Source organism: Felis catus, chromosome B3 (genome assembly GCF_018350175.1).
Source record: "Felis catus isolate Fca126 chromosome B3, F.catus_Fca126_mat1.0, whole genome shotgun sequence".
NCBI classification, from domain to species: domain Eukaryota; kingdom Metazoa; phylum Chordata; class Mammalia; order Carnivora; family Felidae; genus Felis; species Felis catus.
In genome coordinates this window covers 73,997,071-74,008,757 of record NC_058373.1, presented here as the reverse complement: position 1 = coordinate 74,008,757, position 11,687 = coordinate 73,997,071, and the positions used below count along the sequence as shown (strand labels likewise).

General features: G+C 56.1%; 1 protein-coding gene across 2 annotated transcripts; it reads left to right on the top strand.

The window, feature by feature from the left end:
• The first annotated feature begins 188 nt into the window (after nucleotides 1-188).
• Nucleotides 189-11,587, top strand: JPH4 (junctophilin 4). 2 transcript variants are annotated; one of them, XM_019833789.3, is made up of 6 exons: nucleotides 223-2,325; nucleotides 2,871-3,420; nucleotides 4,199-4,970; nucleotides 7,998-8,116; nucleotides 8,441-8,973; nucleotides 9,908-11,587. In XM_019833789.3, exons 2-6 carry the CDS (start codon nucleotides 3,042-3,044, stop codon nucleotides 9,989-9,991), a joined length of 1,887 nt encoding a protein of 628 aa, XP_019689348.2. In that variant the 5' UTR covers nucleotides 223-2,325; nucleotides 2,871-3,041; the 3' UTR covers nucleotides 9,992-11,587. The 2 variants fall into 2 exon arrangements, 1 of the variants encoding a protein (XP_019689348.2); XR_002743010.2 differs by lacking the exon at nucleotides 9,908-11,587 and having other exon boundaries at nucleotides 189-2,325; nucleotides 4,199-5,014; nucleotides 8,441-8,582.
• The last annotated feature ends 100 nt before the right edge of the window (nucleotides 11,588-11,687 follow it).

Genomic DNA, 11,687 nt, shown 5'->3' with positions numbered 1-11,687 from the left:
GGAGGGAGGGAGGGAGGGAGGGAGGAAGGAAGGAAGGGAGGGAGGGAGGGAGGGAGGGAGGGAGGAAGGGAGGAAGGGAGGAAGGAAGGAAGGAAGGAAGGAAGGAAGGGAGGAAGGAAAGAAGAGAGGGAGGCAGGAAGGGAGGAAGGAAGGGAGGGAGGGAGGAAGGGAGGAAGGAAGGAAAGAAGAGAGGGAGGCAGGGAGGGAGGGAGGAAAGTCCTCTCTACCAAGTAGACTTGGTAGTCTTGGCCCAAGTAGACTCACAGCTGCCCTGTTCTGTGCAAAGCACTTAGAAGATGCGATCCCTGCCCTGGAGACTTAAAATATACACATTTCTCCAACTTTGTATCCATCTTTGGGAAAATACATTGCAAGGGTAATTCCTGTTTATTCCAAACCTCATGTTCTTTATTTTACTAAAGTACTCAAAACGGAGCTCCTGAGTCTGAGGGAGGTTCCCAAGTACATGGAATCCTGGGAAGAATTATAGGGCTCAGAGGTCTGAAGTCTAGCGTTCTAATCCTAGCTCTGCCACCTCAGCTGTGTAACCTCCAGTGAATGACTTTCCCCTCTGGGCCTCAGTTCTCTTTGTAAAATGGATGGGCCTGACTTTGTATGAAAATAAAAGCAGTTGGGTATATCTGACTATTTACCCCGTTGTGTGTAATTGGACAGTATCTTCCCTCCTAAATGCTTAGGTGCAGGATAGATGCATCAGTAAGCTGAGGGGCAGGAAGACAGCATGTGCCTATTTCAGTCTGTAAAAAGGAAGGCCCAGGATGTGCTGCCCCTCTAGTGAGTGGTTGGAGTGATGGTCGACCAAAGGGGGGCTTACCACAATAAGGGCCCACCCAAACATGTCTATGTGTCTTAGCCCCTAGGTTTACAAAAGGCTCCAAAGCCCCAGAGTCTTCATGGCACTACCAAGGACGAACCCTTGTTCACCATTCAAAAACAATACACCCCTCATACTACCCTTCCCCCTTCGGAGAGACAACCCAGGGAGAAATAGTCAGCAGAGGTGGAAGATGGTGAGATCTGGAAAAGCACTGGTGAAGCCAGGCTTCCTGCAGGGCCCCATCTCAGGCTTCCCCAGAAAGTGCAAGCAGGGGAGCTTTCTGGCCCCCTGCAGCAGTTACTTCTGGAGGACAGTGGGTTTGGTGGACACAGGCATCCATGCCCAAAGGCTTCCTGGCTTCAGTCCAAGCGGCTGGCAGGTTCATCCTTCTCCCTAGAGCCCCACGAACACCACTTCCGGCCCTCCTGTCTCTGCTTGGGCTCTAGCTGCCTGGATTTCTATGCCCATGCCAGGCCTTCCCTGTGCAGAGCTTTCTCGCTCTCCCTTACAACCCTTATTCACTCGCACTCTCCCTATCTATTTCTTTCTCCCTCCTCCTCCTCCCCTGCTTCTCTCCTCCTTGCCAACCCTCAGCAGTCCCAGAATGGGTCCCCCCTCCCTCCCCCACAGCATCTCCCCCTCCTTAGCTCTCACCCCTGCACCTTTCTTTGTATTCCTCTCGCCCTCTCCCGGCCTCGCCTGTATCTCTCCTCCCCCGCCTGCCTTCAGCCTCCCCCAGCCTCCCCATCTTCAGCTCAGTCTCCTCCCTCTCGCTGTGCTCCCCTCCCCCTCTCCCCCAACCCTCGGTCTCACCCCACTCCCCGCCGGCATCCCTGGGTTTCTTTCCACCCTAGGGGGGGTCTCTGTGCCCCTCATTCTCCTCTCTACCTGCCTCTACTTTCACCTCAGATTTAGCCGGCACCCATCCTTTCCTGCCTGGGTCCCACACACACACTGCTAACATCGCCACTGTGTCTTCTTCCTCTCCTTCTCTCCCCACCCTCTCCTCTTCTCTCTTCTCCCTGCCCCTTTAAATCTGCCTGGCCCAGCCTCCCCCGTGATGCTGGGATGGAGCAAACATTGATTTGTGCTGGGATGGAATCGGAATTTTGATTTTTTTTTTTCCTTTCCCAACCATAAGAAGGGAAAAAAATAATAAAAAAACACCTCCTTTTGATAGCCCCCTCTCCTTTTCCATCCAGTTCCCAGCTCCTCTTCCCTATCTCCATCCAAGGCAAAATTTTTCCCCTCCACTATTCTCATCCCCCCCCCACCCCTGCCACTACCTCGCCCCCCACCCCCATCGCCTGCTCCTCCAGCTGGGGAGAGAGGGGACTCTCTCTTGCGGCTCCCCCACCTTCGCTCTCTGGGTAGGAGCAGTCTCTCCGGAAGGGGAGGGGGCTTTGACTTGCCGGGACGAGGTGGGAGTGGAGGTATCCTGCCATGGATGCTGTGCCTGGGAGGCAGCCTGAGCCCCAGCCCACATGGTGAGTAACCTGCCCCCTCCCTTCCGCCTGTCTGCCCATCCCCACCCTCGTCTTTTCCCTGCGGAGCCTCCTCCATCCCCATCTTTCCCCCCACCAAACCCACTGCCCACCTTGGTCCGATCTTCCCCCCCCCCCCCTACATTTTCATCCTCCACCCCTTGCCTGGGAAGCCAGAGAATCGGGGCAGAAGGGTCCTGACAGCAGCCAGAGGAGCGGACGGCCTACGACTCTGCCCAACCCCCTCTCAGGACCCCCCCCCCCCCCGCCCGCCCCAGCAACTGCCATCCACACCCGACACTTTGGGGTTCCAGGCTGGAGAAACGGGACTCCTGCTTGGGGTTGGGGCCCCAAGTCCTGGGAGGGGCTCTCAATAGGAGGGAGGGGTGGGGGAGCCCCCATGCCCCCAAAGCTTAAGAGCTGCTGGAAGATGCTGCCGAAGGGTGGGGGGTTGGGGGGCGGTGCTGATGCCCCAGAGCCTCTGGGCCAGGGAGCGGCGGGCAAAGAGGAGGGGCCTCGCTCGCCACTTCCCCCCTCTTTCTCCGCAGCCACTCAGGATGAGGGTCCGGCCCTGCCAGCCCGCGCTGGGGCCCCCCCGCCCGGCCCCGGTCTAACTGCCCCCGCCCCCAGGCCTCGCCCCGCTCGCAGGCCCCCAGCCGGCTCTCCAGCCCCAGGATGCGCTGAGCCGCCGGGGGGCTGAGGCCGCGCCAACTACATGCATGTCCCCCGGGGGCAAGTTCGACTTTGACGACGGGGGCTGCTACGTGGGGGGCTGGGAGGCGGGGCGGGCACATGGCTACGGCGTGTGCACGGGGCCCGGCGCCCAGGGCGAGTACAGCGGCTGCTGGGCGCACGGCTTCGAGTCACTGGGCGTCTTCACGGGGCCCGGCGGACACAGCTACCAGGGCCACTGGCAGCAGGGCAAGCGCGAAGGGCTGGGCGTGGAGCGCAAGAGCCGCTGGACGTACCGCGGCGAGTGGCTGGGCGGGCTGAAGGGGCGCAGCGGCGTGTGGGAGAGCGTGTCGGGCCTGCGCTACGCCGGGCTCTGGAAGGACGGCTTCCAGGACGGCTACGGCACCGAGACCTACTCCGACGGAGGTGCGGGGCCCGGCCCACTACTGTCTGTCTGCTCGTCCGCGTGCGCCTTCCCGTCGGCCTGTCCCGCGTACGCCTTCCCCACCATCTGCACCCGTGCCCCGCTGTCCTCCTGTATGCCTTCCCCATTCATATGCGCTCCGTGCTCCCATCTTGTTGCCCTCTCCTCCCATCGCACACGTCTCTCTCATTTGTCTGGCCCCTGCCTGCTTCTCCCTCTACCCAGTCTGCAGTCTGCCTGCCCTCACCTCTTCCCTGTCTGCCTGTCCCTCACACCGCCCCCCCCATCTACCTGACTCTCACACCCTCCCATCTGCTTGCCCCTTCCACCCCTGCTGCCTGTCCCACACCTCCCCTCTCCACCTGCCTGTCCATAACACCTCTGCTCCGCCTGTCCCCTCACATTTCCTCAGTCAGCTTGCTCCTCATAGTCCTGTCTGCCTGTCACATGACTATCTTAAACACCCCGTCAGCCTGTCCCTCACACCCTCTGGACTATCTGTCCTTCATACACCCCAGCCTGCCCGTCCCTACCCCTTTCCCTTGTCTACCTGCACGCCCCAAATCCACAGATCTCCTACTACCTGTCGGTCTTCACCGTGTTCTCCCACACCTTCTGACCCAACCTGGCCTGTCCCAGCTCCTAGTGCTTTTCCCCGACCTCCACGCTAGCTGTCCCCACCACTCCCTCCCTACACTTGGGCCTTCGGGGGCGCTTGGGGCCTAAGGTGCAGGAAGCAGCGGGTCCTGACCCTTTCTCCCCGTCCTACCCCGCCCACAGGCACCTACCAGGGCCAGTGGCAGGCCGGGAAGCGCCACGGCTACGGGGTGCGCCAGAGTGTGCCCTACCATCAGGCGGCGCTGCTGCGCTCGCCCCGCCGCACCTCCCTGGACTCCGGCCACAGCGACCCCCCGACACCGCCCCCACCCCTGCCCCTGCCGGGCGACGAGGGAGGCAGCCCGGCCTCAGGCTCCCGGGGCGGCTTCGTGCTGGCCGGGCCGGGGGACGCTGAAGGCGCGTCCACCCGCAAGCGCACTCCCGCGGCCGGCGGGTTCTTCCGCCGCTCGCTGCTGCTCAGCGGGCTCCGGGCTGGCGGGCGCCGCAGCTCCTTGGGCAGCAAGCGGGGCTCCCTGCGCAGCGAGGTGAGCAGTGAGGTGGGCAGCACAGGACCCCCGGGCTCCGAAGCCAGCGGGCCCCCGGCCCCAGCTCCGCCCGCCCTCATCGAGGGCTCTGCCACTGAGGTGTATGCGGGCGAATGGCGCGCCGACCGGCGCAGCGGCTATGGTGTGAGCCAGCGCTCCAACGGGCTGCGCTACGAGGGCGAGTGGCTGGGCAACCGGCGGCACGGCTACGGACGAACCACCCGCCCGGACGGCTCCCGCGAGGAGGGCAAGTACAAGCGCAACCGGCTGGTGCACGGGGGGCGCGTGCGCAGCCTCCTGCCTCTGGCCCTTCGGCGGGGCAAAGTCAAGGAGAAGGTGGACAGGGCTGTCGAAGGCGCCCGTCGAGCCGTGAGCGCTGCCCGCCAGCGTCAGGAGATCGCTGCTGCCAGGTGGGCATCCGCTGCAGAGGCCAAAGCTGGGCTAAGTGGAGAAGGTACCCTGGGGACAGTTGGGTGGGGGATGGGTAGTTAGTGCCTAAAGGAGGGCCATGACCAAAGGCCTAGGGCTTGGTGGGGAAGAACAGGCCTAGGGCCAAGCAGTTGTAGCCCTGGGTACCGGGAGTGTTTATATCTGAGGCTACAGGTGGATGTGGGTGTAACTGTGGGTGGCTGGGTATTTGAGGGAAGCCGTGTTAGACTATAAGTGTGCCTTAGTGTCTTTTGTGGGGATGTGTGTCATTGTTGTGTGTGGGAGTAGCAATGAGCGCTGGCTTATACAGGCTCAGAAACCTCTTGGAAGTCAGACATGTCCCTAGTCTTCCTCTTGAAGCTGGGGGCAGCAGCCTGGGGCAGAGAGTCGGAGTGTGCATTCCTAGCCACCTCCTAGCGTGCCCACCAGACTGATAGAATTCCAGCCTTGGGCCTTGAGGAGATCTAGTTTGTACAGCTGATCTATCCACATGAAAAGATAGTTCCTGTTAGCTTTGCCTCCTCTGCCTTCCTTTACCCAACTGATAAAGGTTTGAGGGGAGGAGGCTTGCCTGTAAATGAAATTTTCTTTCTGTAATAATTCAGATTACATTTCCATGCATATAGAGGACCTTATTATCTAAAGCAGCACTGTGCAGTAGGAATATAATGTAAGCCAAATATATAATTTTAAATCTTCTAGTAGCCATGTGAAAAGATAAAAAGAAACAGGTAAATTGAATTTAAATAGTACTTTTTTTTTTTTTAAGTAAGTCTTAGGCCCAACACGGGGCTTGAACCCAAATGACCCTGAGATCAAGAATCGCACATTCTGCGGAGTGAGCCAGCCAGGTGCCCCCTAAATAGTACATTTTTATTTAAACCAGTATAGCCAAATTTTGATGATTTCAACATATAATCAACATAAAATTACTAATGAGGGATTTTACATTACTTTTTTTTACTAAGCCTTTGAAATCTAGTATATATATTTTATATGTATAGCACATAATTTCAAATCAGACTAGCTACATTTTAAATGCTGGATTCGATAGCACAGATCTAAAGAAAGCCAAAAACCCATTTGTAATGCGATTCACAGGCCCCTAATTTATATAATTCATACATGTAAATTTTCATATGTTGGATTTTCTTTAAAGGGGAGTGTACAGTTGAAGGATCTTGTTTAAATTTGAGACTGTTTCAGAGGGTCAGAGGCCAAGATATGTCCAAATATGCTTCAGTGAGTTTGTATAATGGGTGATCAAGTTATGTGTAGGAACGTGTCATTTCCAAAGTAGATGCCTGAGCCACAGATGTCTATCTGTAGATACATCTCAGTGTCTGGGTGGTTAGAGTCCAGAGCCTTAAGCCAGGGAAGGGGGAGGGCAGGGCACCAGGGAGCACTTTAGCCTAGATGAGGAACAGGCATGGGCAGGAAAAACTGATCCCAGGAGCTGAGAGATCAGTCAGTGGGAGGAGGCTGGTTATTCTCCCCAGCAACAGGCCTGGCAAACCTGATTGGTTGCCAGCTACCATGGAAACAGCAGAGCCTCAGCAGCAGGTGCCTCTGCCAGGTAGCCTGATGACTGATTCTGCTGCCTAGGACTTGCTCATCGACACCCTCCAAACTCAGAAACAGGCTCAAGTTGTCAGTGTTGCAGTTTTTTGGCCGCCGATAGAATTCCATGCAACCCAAGACTGTGATCATCATCCCCTGCCCTAAACCCTGAGACCAGATTACTTTCAGGAAGGGACTAGCCATATAGAGTCTAACAGTGCAAAGGCAGAAGAACATGGTTATCTGAGGTCCCTCCAAACAGGCTCTAAAAGTCCTTAACCCAGCAGATTTGAGGGGAGGAGGCTGACCATATCTCCTGAGGTACGTCAAGAGGGGATAGACTTAAGACTACAAGGAACACCACCACACTTCTCCCTACCCCCATACCCAGTCTGCCTTCCTAAGCCAGATGAAACAAGCCTGGGGCCAGAGGGGTCTTGATCCATTTAAGCCCAAGTATATCTGATTACCTTTATCTCTGTTCCTTTGTGCCCCACCTTCAGTCAGGATTACAGAACTAATTTAATGATCACAGGGCATCTGTGATTAACAGCAGAAGTTGAAAGGGAAGGTAAATTGAGGAAGCATCTGACATCAGAGGGAGAACTGGGCAACAACCATGGGGAAAGGACTGATAATGCTTCATGGTGGCCTGTACCCACAGAGCAGGGCACAATGGGAGAGACATGTGAAAGGGAAGGAAACTAAGAGCTTCCTCAGAAGATGTAAACACCATAGTGAGAAAGCATGTATGGTAGCTGGGAGAAGAAGTAGGAAAAACAGAAAGGGGAGACCCATGCTTATCCCAGTTCCAGAACTCAGAAAGGAGGTGATGGTGCAGGGAGACAGAGGCAATGACCAAGAGGCAAGAACAGTGTGATAACAGAAGAGGCTGAAGAAAAGCAACCTGTGAAATTCTCATGTTAGGAAGTCTGCAATGAAGAGGCAGGGTTAGTAGCAGTAAGGGGAAAGGAGGCAAAGGCTCCTAGCACAGGGAGCAGATGGCCCCGAACAAGGGGCAATGCAGGGAAAGCTGCTGGGAAGTACCAAGCAGGTGCAACTACAGAGAGATGTGCTAAGAGCATGAGGTCTCCTCTGTCCTTGGGAAGGGAGCAGGATGGGGCTGGGATAACAGAGTTGAGGGCAGCCAGGAAGGGCCTGGCCCCTGTTGCTGGAAGAAGGAAGGTGTTACTACAGGACATGATGGTGGCAGGTATGAAAGGAGCAAGAAAGTGTGATGAGAGCAGTCACAGCCCAGGTCTAGGAGAGGAAACCAGAAGCCAGCTGCCCTGCCAGGCCAGGGAAGGGAGCAGCCAGCAGTGTGTGAGCAAGAGTGAGGACTCCAGAGGTGAGCTCAAATCCAGAGGACATGATGTGGCAGGGACATGGGCCAGGGGGCTGGAGCATCGGAGCAGGTCTGCTAAGTCCCTGCCCCTGGAACCCGACAGGGCGGCAGATGCCCTTCTAAAGGCAGTGGCAGCCAGCAGCGTCGCTGAGAAGGCTGTGGAGGCAGCTCGAATGGCCAAACTGATAGCCCAGGACCTGCAACCCATGTTAGAGGCCCCAGGTGAGGCGTGGGCAGCCTGGGGAGCTGGAGGGGCTCAGGTGTGGGGAAAGGGAAGGAAGTCCCTACAGAGGACTGGGGATGAAAAAGCCAAGGTATGAGGGTCCAAGGGGATGAAGAGGGGGGCCAGACCCAGTTGTTTGGAGAGTGCAACCGGGAACTTATGAAATTTAGTAATAAGGACTAGGGGCTTGGGGTCTGGCTATGAGAGGCTGTAAGCCTGGGGATGCAAAGTCCTGGGAGGTGCCCAGAGAGAGGGATAAAGCTATAGCTCTTGCTTCCCAAGGCCAGTTAGGCCCCTCTGATTCTCAGCTATCCCTGCTGCAGGCCGCAGACCCCGGCAAGACTCAGAAGGTTCCGACACAGAACCCTTGGATGAGGACAGCCCTGGGGTATACGAGAATGGACTGACCCCCTCAGAGGGCTCCCCTGAACTGCCCAGCAGTCCTGCCTCCTCCCGCCAACCCTGGCGACCCCCTGCCCGCCGGAGCCCACTGCCTCCTGGAGGGGACCGGGGTCCCTTCTCCAGCCCCAAAGCTTGGCCTGAGGAGTGGGGGGGGCCAGGTGAGCAGGCAGAGGAACTAGCTGGCTATGAGGCCGAGGATGAGGCTGGGATGCAGGGGCCAGGGCCCAGAGACGGTTCCCCACTCCTCGGAGGCTGCAGTGACAGCTCTGGAAGTCTTCGAGAGGAGGAAGGGGAAGACGAAGAGCCCTTGCCCCAGCTGAGAACCCCAGGGCGCTTGGAGCCTGAGCCCATGGCCACGCCAGTCCTGAGGGGCCCATTCTCAAGGGGTCCTGAAGCCGGGTGCCTGATGGAAGAGTTTGAGGAGCCTGCTGCAACGGAGAGGCCCGTCCAGCCGGTGAGATGCCCTCCATCCCCGCTTTGTGGCCCCTTTTCTCCTCAAAGCCTTGCCTCTCATCCTTTCCAGACATCTCTCTGATCCCTTTAGGGGCTCCGATTTGGACTCAGATTCCTTTCTGCCTGCCCAGTCTTGGACCATATCCCACCTTAAAAAAAAAAAAAAAGGGGGGGGGGGAACTTGTGAACTGCAAGCAACCTTAGAAACCTTCATCTCCAGCTCCCTCGTTTGACAGATGGGGAAACTGAGGCCCAGAGCACTTAAAGTAATTTGCCGAAGGTTACCAATAAGTAATGGTAGAGCCAAAACATCTTTCCCTGTTCTCCTTCCATATCATTTCCAGCTCCTCGTTTCCTACTCCACCCCCACCCCCACCTCCACAGTTTCTCTCTTTGGTGCCCAGAAATAAAAAAGGAAAAGCTTGTTCCCTCCCTACCCTGAGTCTCCCTCCCTCTCCTGGGAAGAAGGGAAATGGGAAAGGAGGCAGAAAACTGGGAGGGGTGGAGTTTCCCCAGAACCCTCTACTCTGATTGGATGTCAGGCCTCTCCTGTTTCCTAGCAACTACATCCTCACCCCTTCATCCCTCTCTGCTTTACTGCAGTACTGGCTGCTGCTGCCAGCGTCTGCTACTAAGGCCAGGCACCTTCTGCCTGGGCCACGTGACATGCTGCTAGTGGGAGGGGAGTGGAGGGAGGAGGGAGGAAGGGCTGTTCCCGACTTGAGGGAGCCTGAGAGAAGGCGGGGCCCTGCCTGGGAGAAGAGAGGTGTTTCTGCAATCTAAAACAAAGGTTGGACACGCCCCTGCTCTGACCTCTGAGGAGAGGTGCCTGGGACCCTTCAGCTTTGTCACTTGCCAGGGCAGGAAGTTGGGACCTGTTGCTGGACACGGTCCTTAGGGACTGAGACTGCATTTCCTTCCCCTTATCTCTCTAGGGAGCTGCCAACCCCCTGGTGGTGGGAGCCGTGGCCCTCCTGGACCTCAGCCTGGCGTTCCTGTTCTCCCAGCTCCTCACCTGAGGCTCCTGCCCAGCCTAGTTCTGGCTTTGGTTGCTGCCTCTTCACTTCTTTGACCTGCCTTTTTCTCTTTTCCTCCTCCTGGTTGTTTTTTTCTCCTCTCTTTCTTTCTCTTCTCCCTTCCCATTCTTTTCTGTTCCCCCTTTGTTTTTGTCTTTTGCTTTTTCTTTCCAGCTGTCCTTTCAGATTCTCTCATTTATTCTGGATCTGTCTCTGTCTTCCTCACTCTCCTCCCCACCCTGCCCCACCTCTCTCTCTAGATTGTTTACATATGAAGGGCTTTTCTCGCTCAGAGTTGCTCTCTTCTCTGAGACACACAAATCTAAGTCAGACCATTGCCCCATGTCCTCCCCGCCTTTTCTTTAGACCTGAACTTCGGTGAGGGTGGGGGTTTGGTATCCTGAGGGGTCTCCTGGAAGCTGAGTGGGAAGGAAGAAGAAAATGGAGAAGGGATGACTGTATACTGGGCAAGGCACTGGCTGAGCTGCTGTGGCTCCCTGACCCAAGGGGCCTGGTGTCCCTCTGAGGCCTAGTGGAAGAGCTGGAGGAGGTATGGCCTCCATCTCTGATCTTGGAGGATCCGATCTCACCTCCAAGCACTGAACTAGGTTCTTGCCTAACTCCATCCTTCCCTGAAGGAGATAGGGGAGATGAAAAGTAGAATGACTCCCTAGGATCTCCCTCTTCCTTTCCTCAACAGCCAGCCTCTCGTCCAACCCCCCTAGGGTGGCATGCCTTGTCAAGAGCAATGTGTAAAGGAAAGAAAATGTCTAACACAGTCACGTCTACCCACTGACCTCTCCCACCCTCTTCTCTCCCCCCCCCTAAAATTTATTTGGTTGGTCTGGACTCACTTGTGGCCTTTGATTAGACTTCTAAGGGGCCTGAAGAAGACATTTCTATTGCTGAGGGTTAGAGGCACTTGAGCTAGGACCCCACTCCCCAACTCTGGCAGTTGTGGTGTGCGGGTTGCAGGGAGGAATTTTGGGGAACACAACCAGACTAGATAAGAGGAACTCACAGAGCAGCAGAAGCTGTGACAAGTTTAGTAGTCTAAATGGGTTATATCCCTTCCCCCCATCACATCAGGATCTTGTGAAATGGGAAAACAACAGAAAGAGGGATCAAAGGAAGCCAATCTCTCACACACTTTCCAGGCAGGGCAGAGGTGGCAGTCAAACCAGGGTGAGAGGTGGGTGGAGAGCCCTGTTTGAGATTGTGGCTGATCCCTGTTAATAGCTTTCCCCTGGGGGCAGGAAGCCCTAGGAAGAGGGGGACCCCTCTGTAGGGTCCCCAGGGGATCTTTCCTCCCTCCCCTGCATGAGGCAGACGCAAGCTGCCTGCCAACCCCCTCCCTCAAGGAATGGCCTTGCCTGGGAATGCCCACCATACATACCCTCTTCTTTTTTTCTAGTCAAACTCTGTTTACTCCTTGGCCTGCCTCCCTCCCTCCCCTCTGAACCTTTACTTCTGATTTCTATTTCATGGAATTTGGGATTGAAGTTAAACTACAACAGTGCCGCCAACACCAAGTCTTGCAGGAAAAAAATACAAAGAAATTTAACAAAAAATATATTAATAAAAAAGTTCAAAAAAGGGGGGGGACTGTCATCTCCTTTGGGGTGCGATGGCTTCAAATCCAAGCTCTCTGAGGCTCTCTGGGTGATGAGAATGTACAAAGAGCCCTCTTGGGGAACCC

What these genes read in the sequence shown, in the direction of transcription:
- JPH4 (XM_019833789.3), top strand. Translation starts at nt 3,042, where the DNA reads ATGTCCCCCGGGGGCAAGTTCGACTTTGACGACGGGGGCTGCTACGTG. An exon ending in CAGGAGATCGCTGCTGCCAG is followed by an intron (nt 4,971 to 7,997) that starts GTGGGCATCCGC and finishes GGAACCCGACAG; the next exon opens with GGCGGCAGATGCCCTTCTAA. An exon ending in CGGAGAGGCCCGTCCAGCCG is followed by an intron (nt 8,974 to 9,907) that starts GTGAGATGCCCT and finishes TTATCTCTCTAG; the next exon opens with GGAGCTGCCAACCCCCTGGT.